Source organism: Caenorhabditis remanei, chromosome I, assembly GCF_010183535.1.
Source record: "Caenorhabditis remanei strain PX506 chromosome I, whole genome shotgun sequence".
Lineage (NCBI taxonomy): Eukaryota > Metazoa > Nematoda > Chromadorea > Rhabditida > Rhabditidae > Caenorhabditis > Caenorhabditis remanei.
In genome coordinates, this window is record NC_071328.1 from 10,419,604 (window position 1) to 10,431,987 (window position 12,384).

At 38.7% G+C, this 12,384-nt stretch overlaps 2 protein-coding genes across 2 annotated transcripts in view; one reads left to right on the forward strand and one right to left on the reverse strand.

The window, feature by feature from the left end:
- Positions 1-363: 363 nt before the first annotated feature.
- Positions 364-2,035, reverse strand: GCK72_002246 (uncharacterized protein; the record flags this gene model as incomplete). Its single annotated transcript, XM_053723330.1, has 4 exons — positions 364-541; positions 1,205-1,341; positions 1,386-1,659; positions 1,986-2,035. The coding sequence occupies 4 exons, from the start codon at positions 2,033-2,035 to the stop codon at positions 364-366; spliced, it is 639 nt and encodes a 212-aa protein (XP_053591975.1).
- Positions 2,036-7,564: 5,529 nt separating this feature from the next.
- Positions 7,565-12,384, forward strand: part of GCK72_002247 (uncharacterized protein) — a gene marked incomplete at both ends in the record, with an annotated part of 28,836 nt that continues 24,016 nt past the window's right edge. The window contains 9 exons of the mRNA XM_053723331.1: positions 7,565-7,582; positions 7,631-7,732; positions 7,779-7,989; positions 8,057-8,445; positions 8,493-8,581; positions 8,631-8,892; positions 9,054-9,225; positions 9,274-9,419; positions 12,101-12,270. Coding sequence (XP_053591976.1) covers positions 7,565-7,582; positions 7,631-7,732; positions 7,779-7,989; positions 8,057-8,445; positions 8,493-8,581; positions 8,631-8,892; positions 9,054-9,225; positions 9,274-9,419; positions 12,101-12,270 — 1,559 coding nt within the window. The remainder of the gene's footprint in view (positions 7,583-7,630; positions 7,733-7,778; positions 7,990-8,056; positions 8,446-8,492; positions 8,582-8,630; positions 8,893-9,053; positions 9,226-9,273; positions 9,420-12,100; positions 12,271-12,384) is intronic.

Sequence of the window (12,384 nt, forward strand, 5' to 3'; positions counted from 1 at the left end):
GAAATTTCAATTAATGAACAAAAAATAAATACGAAATAGAGAAGATCAACGTTTTCGAGACGGAAAAAGTATTATACAAAAAATGAAGTAACCAGGAAAATTTAGTGAATAAACCCAAAACGCGCAGAAAAAGAGAAAAATATCAAGTTCGATGATCGTTACCTCAAAGAATCTTTTGATTTCAGGTTCTTCAAGTAGTTTCAATGTATCTGCATACTGTTTATAGAATTCCACATGACTCTCAAAGTCTTTCTCAAGACGTACAAATGTCTGACCGACTTTGCCCGGGTCGTCAGAATAGTAATTGAGGCCTTTCAGCATCACACTGAAATTTTGAGGTGAGAGGGATTAAGATCTGTGTTTTTAGTACTTTGCGTGGAAATTATAGAGCTCTGGAATGTTGAGAGTGAGCTTTTCACGATGTTTCTTCACAGCTTCAGGTACTTCTGGATCATCGAGAACTTTGATGTAGTCGTCGACACATGTTCTGAGAGAAGAAACGAACTCCTCTTCGGAACGGAGCAATTCATGATAGACTTGGCTGGAAAAAATCTAGAGATGATGAGTATTTCTTTATTCTACTGTTCTGATTTTTCGATTCGATTTTTATATTGAACTCTACGACTTTTAATTAAATTATCACTATAGTTCCAAATGAAAATTCTTGAGTTTTTGTCTGTTGGCCAAGTCTTCCAAGTGTTGCTCACTTGCCATTTTGTCATGTTTACTGCCGTCTTTTCATCTCTTTTTCTCTTATTCTTCTATTATCTTTTTATCTAGAAAGAAGCGGCTGTTGATTCATTTTTCTACATACAAAATCTCTGCCATCGAAACGTTTGTTTCGGAAGAAGAAAAATAAGAGAAATAAGAGAGAAGTAGGCGAAAAACGTTTGTCGTCATTGATCGAACATCTGGTAGAGAGAGAAAACATCATTTTAAATGTGCCGATTTGATGATAATGGAACGGGCAGAGTGGAGCACGGAGAAACACATAAAAAACTATTTTGAGGCCGTTTTATGTTATGCGGTCGAGTGAAATGTTCTAATTTTTTTTTTGAAATTCGAGAATTTTTATAAATTGGTAGTATGGACCGGCATCTAAAACTCAAAACAAGAGACGGTCAGCTTTGGAACATAGAGTTCTTTTGATATTTCGAAATATTAGTTTGAAACTCTTAAAGATAGTTTTTTTCCATCTACTCACTCTCTCTTCACAAGAGCCGCCTGTTCATCAGACAGACTGACGTTCTCAATTTCTCTTGTTCTTCTTCTTTGCTTGTAAAACTCAGTTGGAGTTTCAAAGTATGATCCCGGAACCCATCCGGAACGAGGTGGACGAGCCTACAAAGCAGAGATATAGAGGAAACATGATAATGATTTGAAACCTTGGTTCTGACAAGCCATCGGATAGAATTCTTTTTATCGAGAACTTCCACAATCTGTCCTTGTTCTAATGGAATTGCTTCGATATCTTCTTTATCGGGAGTGTAGTCTTGAATTGCAATGTAGACTGGATATGATCGAGATTCCGATCCAGCGATCACTTCAGAAGACGTGGACCGCCCTCGTCCATCGGTTCTTGAAGTCACTGATTCAGAACGGTAAGATGATCTTGATGAGTGGGTACTGTAGTTGACATCTTCAGTAGCAGTGAACTTTCTGAAAGTTCGAATTTTCTCAAATTATTAGTTGTTTTTCTTTTTTTTCAGCCTAATACTTTTCCTGGTACTGTAAGTTTAAAGATCGCATTCATTATCATGCCCGAACATTCTTTTCATTTATCTTCAACTCGTTTCCGGATCTTAAGACTTTTGTGCAAACAATTTGGTTTCAGTTCAAGTGGCAGGCGAGAATCCACGTGGTGATAAAAAAGTAACTAATTGAAAAAGTGTGAAAATAAATGGTTTTTTTTTCATTGTTAAAGTTTTGGGGAGTTCGATTACAGAAGGGTGTTTTATAATGATCCGTCAAGATTCGAAACCTACCGATAGGAACTGTACTTCCGATCGAACTGTTTCTGGCGTCGACTAGCCATGGTGGTAAGGACCTAGGCGCCTTTTAGGAGCAAGTTCAGAAAAGAACGTTCTGATGTTCCAGCTGGCTGAAGGGGGAGTAAAAGGTGAAGATGGATCAAATTAGATCACACACGCAGACAAAAACGGCCCGATAATGATGTTGGCACCCGGATTCTTCTCTTTTCTCGAGCCGACCGCTCTGGTTTGTGTGTTTCTTTGCGTTTCTCCACTGGCGCCACAATCGCTATTCTCTCGTCTCGTCCGCCCATCAGGGAAGATCCCGCGGGTAAGATAGAGCCAGTCAGTCCACTTCCCACGCACATACACACACAAACGCATATATACACTAACACACAATATCTCATAAAACTCTGTCAGCGTCTGCGCGTCTCATGTTCTCACCAATGAGATAGGTGAGAAGGAAGTGCTCATGAAGGATCCAAAGGATTCCTCTCACCTGCTGCGAATGCTTCTCTTGCAAAGAAAAAATGAGCGGGGGACGAGAAAACGTTTGTTTCGAAAAACTGAACTTGTTTTTGACAGCTGCCCTGCTTTAAAGAACTTACAGGAAGTACTTGTTGGTCATACGTGTTCAGGATTCCTGATGGAGGAAAAATTGATTTTTTACGAGCTACCGAATTGGGAAAAGTCAATTTTCCATCCAACCAGTTTATTTCAAAACATAAAAAAGTGGAGTATTTTAAGTATATTGTAAGTATTTCGAAGACAGACCGCAGAAACCGGGTTGTGAGTACAAAATTAGAAGAATTTCAGAAAACATCGGAAAGCACTGTTTTTGTTACTCAAATTTTGGCCATCTTTATGAGAGAAGACTGTGCTGAGAGTTACTGTAGTTCTTTCCCTGCCCTCGACTCTCAGTGTGAGAACCCCCATATTTTTTGAAATATGAACACAAGCAGAACGACATGATTACAGTACACTCAGATTACTGTAACCATGTCATTCCCAAAAGAAAGAACTAGTTTATTAGACGCGCGTGCGTAATGTGCCACGTAATGATAACCAATAATGGATCTACCCACGAAGAAAACTTATACCATTTAATTTAATTTAATTTAATTTATTGTGACTAAAAGGAAACCAAAAAGATACAAAAGACTAGAAACAATCCCTCACGAGACAGTTTCGAGTAGAAAATAGGGATGACATGATACATAGGAAACGGGGAATGAGAATAAATATAAAAAGGAGGGTAGGCAGACAAGTTGGCAAGGGGGGAAGAGATAACCGTAGAAGGCAAATTAAAGGAGAGAATAATGATATGTATTTAACAAAATGACCAGATGAGATAATAAATTAAAACCGGGTAATGGCAGAGTCAAGAAGATGTTCAAATTGGGAGGGGGAGAGGAAACTACTAACATTGGCAACAATGGCATTCCAGATGGGAAGGATAAAAGAGAAAAAATTGTCGGAGAGGGGGGAGACATAAATGAGAGTCATGGGTCTTCGTGGAGAACTTGACAGTCTGATAAAGGAATTGAGATTGGGAAAATGAGATGCGCCAGCTATAAATTTATACAGAAGGAGTAATTGGGATTTGAGTCTACGGTGTCTTATAGAGTAGATAGAGAGAAGTTCTAGACGATGCGAATAAGATGAGAAAGCGATATTGCATCGTTGGAGAGTTTTCCTAGAGTAAATTCGAAGAGTGGATTCAAGAAGTCTGGAGAGGGATGAGGAGGGGGCAAGACAGAAAATGACAGAAGCGTATTCAAGAATAGGAAGAACATATGTTTTGAATAGAAAAGAGTAAAATGCCGGATTATTAGACTTGAAAGATTTGAGGATTTGGGAAGAGCGAAGACGAGCTAGAGATACTGACTTTTTAATGTGGGCAGAAAACTTGAGGTCAGGTTCAAAGAGAATTCCGAGATCACGAACAGAGTGGGAATCTAGAATGGGAGAGCCAACGATGTGAAACCGGTGAGAGGGGTTGAGGGAACCCAAGCGGAGTAAACCCGTTTTGGAATGAGCCAAAGGAAGATCATTGGAAACTGCCCAGTCGGAGACCAAGTCAATACCTGCTTGGAGGCTGGAGGGAAGGTGGGAGTAAATTTTTATATCATCAGCATAAGCAGCGAAGTGGAGATAAGGGATAGATTGAAGGCTGATTAATAAATCGTTAATATACAAGAGGAATAATAGAGGTCCCGAGACGGATCCCTGAGGGACACCAGAGTGGATCAGAGCAGAGGAAGGATCGGTGGTACTGTTAACTTTGACGGAAAAGGAACGGGAGGTGAGAAAATCAGAAAACCAAGAGATAAAGAGAGGTGGAATGTCAAATAAGGCAAGTTTTAATGCAATTTAATTCTATTCACGAATGCAATTTAATGCATTTTTTGCATTTTTCTGCCATAAAAATGCATTATTTTGCGTTCGTGGGTAGGAAAGATTTCTTCGTGGGTAGGTCCATAATACAAAGAATAATGAGGGAACAATGCAAGTTCAACAATTACTCCCATCTTCTTGATATATTCTTTTCCGAGGTGTTGTATTCTTGAGTTCTGAGACATGCTTAGGATAAACGGGATTTAATTAAATACTATCCGAGTTACAGTAAGGTTAGGGAACACGTCACAGACATGTACCTCAATATTTCAGTACCATGGTTCAAGCTACGAATTAGTCCACATGATCAAGTTTTAGTTCGGAAAATATCAAGAAGTAGACGGCATAGGCGTGACCCTACGGACCGATGATTCAGGCTATGAGTTAGTCCCCCATTCACTATAAGTATCTCATAGATGTGTGAAACTTGTAATATCCGGTATCGATCGATTGATTGGCTCGGCGTCGGCGTTCATCGTTCGGATCATCTAGAGTTGAGTATCGTAGTAACAGCGTCACCTAAAAATCTCATCATCAGTCTCAGCCTGAACGGCGGTCTACTGTGGCGTTATCCCCTTTGCCACCGTGTTTTTCTGCCTGCTGAAACTCACCGTTATTAGTATTCTCTTGAAGATCTCTTACATATTAGCCCGATCCGATCGTCTCATCAGACTCCAGTGAGTTGGAACTGATTGCATTTGTTGTACATCATCTCTTTTCAGATCATCTTCGCTCTGGTTTAGTATCGAGAACGTGTCACGGGAGTCTAAGAAATTTCACGCTTTGTAGGGAGAAATCGGAAGAGGTCGCGTGTAAAATAGGATCCGAGATGTTTTAAATCGGGAGGCGTTTAGAAACCAAGTCATCTGACGAGTCAAGATCGGAGTCATGTGTGCAGGATTTCTGCTGGAGGAAAAATTGGTATTTCTGCGAGATACTAAATTGCGAAAAAGAAAAACAGGGTATATTTACTTTTCGTCCCCCCCCTATATTGAAGAATGACCCCCCAAAAAGGACCTGGGAAAAGCCCCCCACCCATTGATTATTGACCCTCCACCCATTGAACATTAGCCCCCCCTCCCTTTTCTCTTTTTTTGCTTATACTCCTGAACCATTTAGTCCAACATAATTCAACTATACCCGAATCTTCAGGCTTAGGAAAAAAGACCCGGAAAGACACTTTCGGCATAATTTATATTTATGATGTTCAAGCTTATAGTCTGAAAACGTGCTTCCATTTGTTTCATTCATAGTGTGGGGTTCAATAGTGGGGCCTGATGTTCTATGATGGGGGTCTATTGTTAAACAGTGGGGGTTTTAAAGTCATTAATGGGGGACTGATATTCAATGATGGGGGTCTAATAATCCATAGGTGGGGGACCGATGTTCAATGGTGGGGGGCTATCAATAAATGATTACAGCTAAAGATAAAAAGTAAGAATTACAACTTCACTTTCGGTGGGGGGCTCTAGGGGGGTGGGGGCGATAAGTCATGAATACCAGGTTCTTGAACAATCGTCTTCCACTTTGTACTGGTGGGGGGTCATTGTTTCACACCAAAATAGAAGTAGAGCCCCCCGCCGTGAGGAAAAAGCCCCCACCTGTTTTGTACGGGGTGGGGGGCTCTTCCTAGGTAAATTTCAACGTGGGGGACTCTACTGATGTGGGGGGGCGATAAGTAAAGAATCCCGAAAAACAAATTCCTTAAAAACACCCTGCACTACAGGAATCTGAACATGTATGTTGATAGTATACTGAATGGATTTCTGGAAGATTAGAGGCAAGATTTGATACAATCATATGAGTTCGTCAATTCTCGTGAACATTTATCAAGATATCCACATTATACCATCGTCTTACATATCTTTCTTACTTTGAAATCTGGCTAACGAACTGTGAGCAAGCAAACATTTATCAGAAAAGGAAACTCCTTTAAATAATTGAATAACAATTTTGAAAGTAAGTGATGTGAAAATTGCAAGAGTAGAACATAGATTAAGTTTCTGAGGTTTAGATAAGTAGTCTTGAAGGTTCACCACTTGGATACGCATTACATGTCTTGATTTTCCAGATTTTGTCGTTTCGCTGCGGCAATTTTCGCCTATCGTCTTCTATTCTATCAGCTGAAGAAGGACGGTTTTTATAGGACATTAGAGACCACTGCGGATGAACTCACATTGAGAAGTTTCTGGATATTCAGCTGAATATTTCAGGGCAAACATACGTCTGGATAAAATGGACGGCGACGTCTTTCATATTCACCACATTATAATTTTTTTGAAAGGGTTTCACTTTTTTGTTTAATCTCTAGTGATGAAAGAGAAGTGTTTTAAGTTTCAATAAAACATATCAAAAACACCGGTAATGGTCGGATCGGGGTGCTCTAGGGGTTTGTGGTTCTTTGTGTTCACATGTTTCTTTCGCTGTGAGCTGTGAAAATTTTTGATGCTCCAGTATTCGGGTAGTCCAAAGAAGGAAGTGAAAACTGCAAAACTGCAAACATGTTTGAAAAGAAAACAAATCTCTTCGTGCCGAGATATCGCGATCAGAAACCTCTCTGCACCTTTAATCAGTTTGTTGCACATTTTAAAACAATCCTGTTTTTAACACCATCGACCATGTCCCATTCTTTTTCTTTATCTCTTCATTGATGTATTCTCTGCACATTAGTTTTCTGTATATTTTTCGAAGAATAGTTTGCCTGAATTTCCCTGAAAAAAACCGGAAAATGCATTTATCGTGTACGAAAATTTGACCACATTTCATCGTGCAAAGTTTTCTGAGGTGGAAAACTTCAACTTTTAGTAATTTTTCTGAAAAAAAAACTAAACAATTTTGTTTTCCACCGAAAGCGCGGGTCTCGCTGCGATTCGCTACAGTAACCTACAAAGAACAATGCAAACTCACCGACGCAAATTTTGAGTGCAAAATTTAATTTGGACGCATCATAATGTAGCATTCCCAAATACATAAATTACCTTATTCTTACTTATCATTGTCGAATTAGCTCCTAAAATTTTGTTGGTGACTTAATCTTCAAGAAAGGGTCCATGTTTTAACCGTTTTATATATTTTTCTCTTTATGGTTGTCGAGCTTGGTTTAATCCACCTTTTCCGTATTAAAAAACGATTTCGTTTGAATCTACATTTCCAATATTCAGACACTTGGACATTTCAAATTGTCAGTTGTCGTCATGGCCAAGAAACCAACAGTAAGTTTCTTAAACCAAGTCATTATTGCTTAACTTTTTGTTTTATAGAGATTAACCAAGAAAAGGAAGCGTTCGAGCTGTGCACCGAAGCAGAATGAGCAAGAAATTGCTGATACCAACGTTTACGAAGTTGAAAGCATCTGCGGACAAGTGATTTTTGGTTAAGTTTTACAGGCATCTAATTAATTGATTCCAGAGCATTCAAGGCAACACAATTCAGTATGAAGTAAAATGGAAAGGGTATTCTGATGATGAAAACACATCGGAACCAGAGTTCAGATTGAATTGTGACGATAAAATTGTTAGCTACGTTACGGACCTAATCGATTGTACCAATTACATCGAGAAGATTCCCAAATCAATTGAAGCTCTCGATAAGTTGAAAGCAAATAAAAAAGCTATTTTGGGTGCGTAAAATTTTTTTTTTCCGTAAACATTATTTTTCAGAAGATATTGCACCAATCGCATATCTAGCTCAAACGACGGTGCATGGTGGAGTTGTAAAATTTGCGAGTGTCGACACAATCTCAAATATTCTGAAATATTCAAGATACATTATCTCATCCGATCAGTTATACGCTATGTACGCAGCATACGTTCCGAATGATGAAAAAAACGAAAATGTTGGGAACGTCAGAAAAGATATGGAGCAATGGCAGATGGAACTTGACCGATTGCAAATCCATTTTGCTGACTATCCAAAACTGAAAATCAAAGTTCCTGATACGATTCGTTCAGTTTTCTATCTACCACCGCCTTTGTCACATTTGCTGTTTGAACCAGTGACTGAGGAAACGTTCGAAAAACGTAAAGTGCGCATGTATCATTTTCCTCCTAAAGCCAATCAACTCAGTTTCCACGGAGTAAGTAAACAAGAAACACATGAAGTAGTTCACACACCGTTTTTCAGATTCAAATGTTCATCAAGCCATCAAACTTAGATGCTTTGGAACAAAATAAGTTTGAGCGTGCGAAAGAGACAGATAGATTGGATTTCCGGTAGCTGTTTTATCAAATGACGGAATTCTATTAAAACTTATTTTTTCAGTAAAAGCCCTCGGTTTAGAGTTCCAATGAAGCTTAGCCAACATTATGCTCGTGGATACATTCTCACGTTGGGTGAAGATGTTGAACAAAACACACCTTTGATGCTAATGGCAGGAGTAATTCGTCCACAAGCAGTTGCTGATCAGTGTCTGAAAAATGATGGGGAACGAGTAGCATTTAGCTCGTTCATTGAAATCCCAAACAGTAACATGTGTCTTGATCGTCGCGAGTTTCACGATTTTTCCAAGTATATTCCTCACAGTGTGAGTTGTTCTATATTGTTGTTTAATATAATTCAGAGAGTAATTATTCACGGAAGAAAACAAGATATTCCATAAGTTCCTATTTTTAAAGTATTTATTTTTTACTGCAAACTGCGGACTGAAATACGTGTTTAATAGTTGTAAAACATCTTCAACTTCAGTGTGAACCTACTTGTGGTGTGCGTCTGGTCAACTCTGGGGCCGAGTTCCCTGATCTTGTGGTCTATTCGCTGCACGCGATTGATGCTTCCTACTCTCATGCGATCACATTGGATTATTACAAAATGTTCCAAAAAGACGTCAAACAATATTTCAACAAAAATAAGCCGTCTTGTTCGTTTTGTTTCTAAATACGCAAAAGAATAGTGTTTTCTCTTTCAGCTGGCAAGATTTTCTCTCTCTACGATCAGGGTATAGACTTCTTGCACTGCCAATGCTTCATGGAGAAATGTCCAGAAGTTTTATACATCGCGAGATCAAAAGAAGAATGCGCGCCTCCATTGAAGAAAAAAGCAAAAACAGCAAAGGTAATCCAGAAGAAATAACTAAAGACGTGAAATATTTTCAGAATCAAGAGTCTTTTGATTTCGGTGGATTGAAATTGGCCGACTCTGATACCACATACATGATCATCGACGGGGAATTCGAAGAATGAATTTTTTCAATTTTTCGGCTTGTCTGTGGCCATTTGAATTTCCTTTTTAATCTAATAACCTGTTTTATATAAATATTCGTATGTTTTTTTTCTGATTAATTATGCTTGATGTTTTAACAGTATACTCTGAATTCAGTAATTTATATCAAAGAGTTGAATTGATATAGCTTTCACATTCCTTCCATATAATTGAAACTTCTAGTTTTGAAAAAAAAAACACGAGGAAAACGCTATACTTCAAAGTTTTCTAACGTCCATATTCTCTTATATTTAGTCGCCTCACTACTAGAGCATTCATGACAGTCGAATCTTCTTGAGACCTAATCTCTACCATATGCTGTTGTTAATCCGTATGCTTCACATTTCTACTGAAGTCTGTAACAAGAGCAGATGACGGTTCACTACATCAAGCGCTCTTGAGTTTTCGAATTCGATTAGAGATTCTCTTTTCTAATTCAACTCTGAATTTAATTCAATCAGAGTAGGGTATTCGAAACCACTGATCAAGATTCGCTGGCCGCATAAGTAGTTTGTTGTCAGCTGTCGTTTTCATCATTTGCACCTGCTACTATTACCACCACTTTACCATTCATGTCCTCTTTCTTTTCTTTTATTTCTTCTTCTTTTCCCGGTCTGTCATCATCATCCGGCTGCCCGTAGCGCGTTGACCCTTGTGTTCTCTTTTCCATTCTGCGCTTCTACTGCCTTCAGCACTGTCTAACTAACCAGCGGTCTGCTCCAGCGGCCGTTAGCCTCCCATAGCAATTCCCTTTCCTCCCGCTTTCGTGCACTATTCCCGGCGGTGCCCACTGCCTTGGCTCCATTTAAACACGCGGGCCCTCTTGAGAGAGTTCGTTTTGCGCTTTTCTTATCGTTTCTTTCATCCTATTCGAACTATTAAAATCCTTAATTTCGAATTTCCCATATGAAATAACTTAACATACATTTATTGCACAGAACATTCCCGTTTATTACATTTTTCCTTTTCTTTAAATTATATCCAGTTTCAAACTGAAATTAGTCTTTAAAAAACTCCTATTTCACAATAACTTTCTTTTCAAGACGTAATTTAGAAACTTTTGCGGGTAAACACATCCGAAATACAGTTTGTTGAAAATTATATTTTTTGTTGTCAGAAAGCTTATATTTAGTCACTCAAAGTATTCACCCAAATGTATCAATATTTTTTGCTATCCGTTTTCATCGTTAAGACATTCTCGTAATTTTTCGATTTTCAGCGAGATCGTCACACCACGCTCGATCATATGTTGACACTATATGCCGATTTAGTTCTGTTCACATAAAATGCCAGTCATTCAGGATGGTAAAGTGAGTTTTTTTTGAAACGGCGGCATTTTTAGTGGAAAATGTTTACGACGTCGATGGTGGCGCCGTAATCCATCGAAGCGATTAATGCGGAGAACGATAGAGTGCGAACTGTTCAAACTGATGGAATTATATACTGAGAAAAGTTATTTTCACTGAATCTTCAAGTCGTCAAGGTGTAAAATCAACTCATATTTTTTGAAATATGTTATGAGTCAATTGTTTTGTGTCACTCATTGCTCCTCGATGCTTCCGTATTCTTTTTCTCATCCATTAATTCCCACGTCAGAGAGAAAACGAGACGTAGACACAAAAATGAAATAGTGACCGGTTGTAAAGTTGTAGAGCGTTAAAGAGTGTAGCTCTTCAGACGAATCCTAGAAACAGATGCCCGTTTTGTACTCTTGAAGATGTGTTTTCCTAACATCGTTCAAAATTGTATATTAGAATTTTAATGTTATGTAAAAGAATAATGGCCTATAAAAAGAAAAAGGGAACAAGAACAGGGAGATAGGTTTGTAAGAAAAAAGAGTGAGTGTGTAATGGTGGCAGTTTATGGCAATCTGACGAAAAGAATGCTTGGAGTGATGACAGAAAAATGGGAGGAAAAAAAGAAAACGAAAGGAAATCTCTTCAGTCTTGTCTCGGGTTTTCTTTCCATTTTTGCGAGTCAACTGCTATGTTTTTTCTTCTTTCCGAATTTCTTCGAAATTTTCGACTCAACTCCCACTTAGTTTCTGCTCTATCACTTCAAGTGATAGAATCACAATATTTTGAATTCAACTGACTTTCAAAGTGTGCGATAATTCTAATCACTGGGTCCTGCAATAAATTTTCCTATATTCTTCTCTAAAACTTAGCTTATTCAATACTATTTCATTACCATTCCCGTCGCGGACAAATGAACAGCGCGCGTACGCACACATCACATCCGCACACAAAAAGTCGATTAACAGATTGAACTTGGTGATAAACTGCAGTGCAATGTGACCGGCAACCCCACTCCCAGTCAGTAGTTTCATCCCCATTTTTCGTTACCCTCAACTCTTTCTGTTTCTGTGCGTCTCTTCGCTCTCCCTTTTCTCTTTTTCCTGTGACGGCGAATTGAATTCCGATGGTCCTTCTTCCATTGCGGCACCCCACACCAAACAATGATATTTTTAGCTTCACCAGTTGTTCCTTTTCCCACTCTTTCTTATGAGTAAACTGAACGATTTCTTTTTTCAGATGACTATGAAAGCAGAAGATATTCTCCATGTTCTACGAGATGGCATAGCCATACTTCATGGAGGACGATGTCGAGCTGGTCAAGCAGTCGTTGTATGTCCTCCTAGAGAACAAGTTGTCAATCAGGACCATCTACGCAATGTTCTCCTTTATTTATTCGAAATCACCGCGTAAGTATTCGGTTTTTTCCTAATTTGAAATTTCAAAAAAATTTAAATTAAAAACGCCCATGTTACTCAGAAAAAGTTGCAACAAATTCGCAGAAGTTTGCTCAGTTAGTTTGT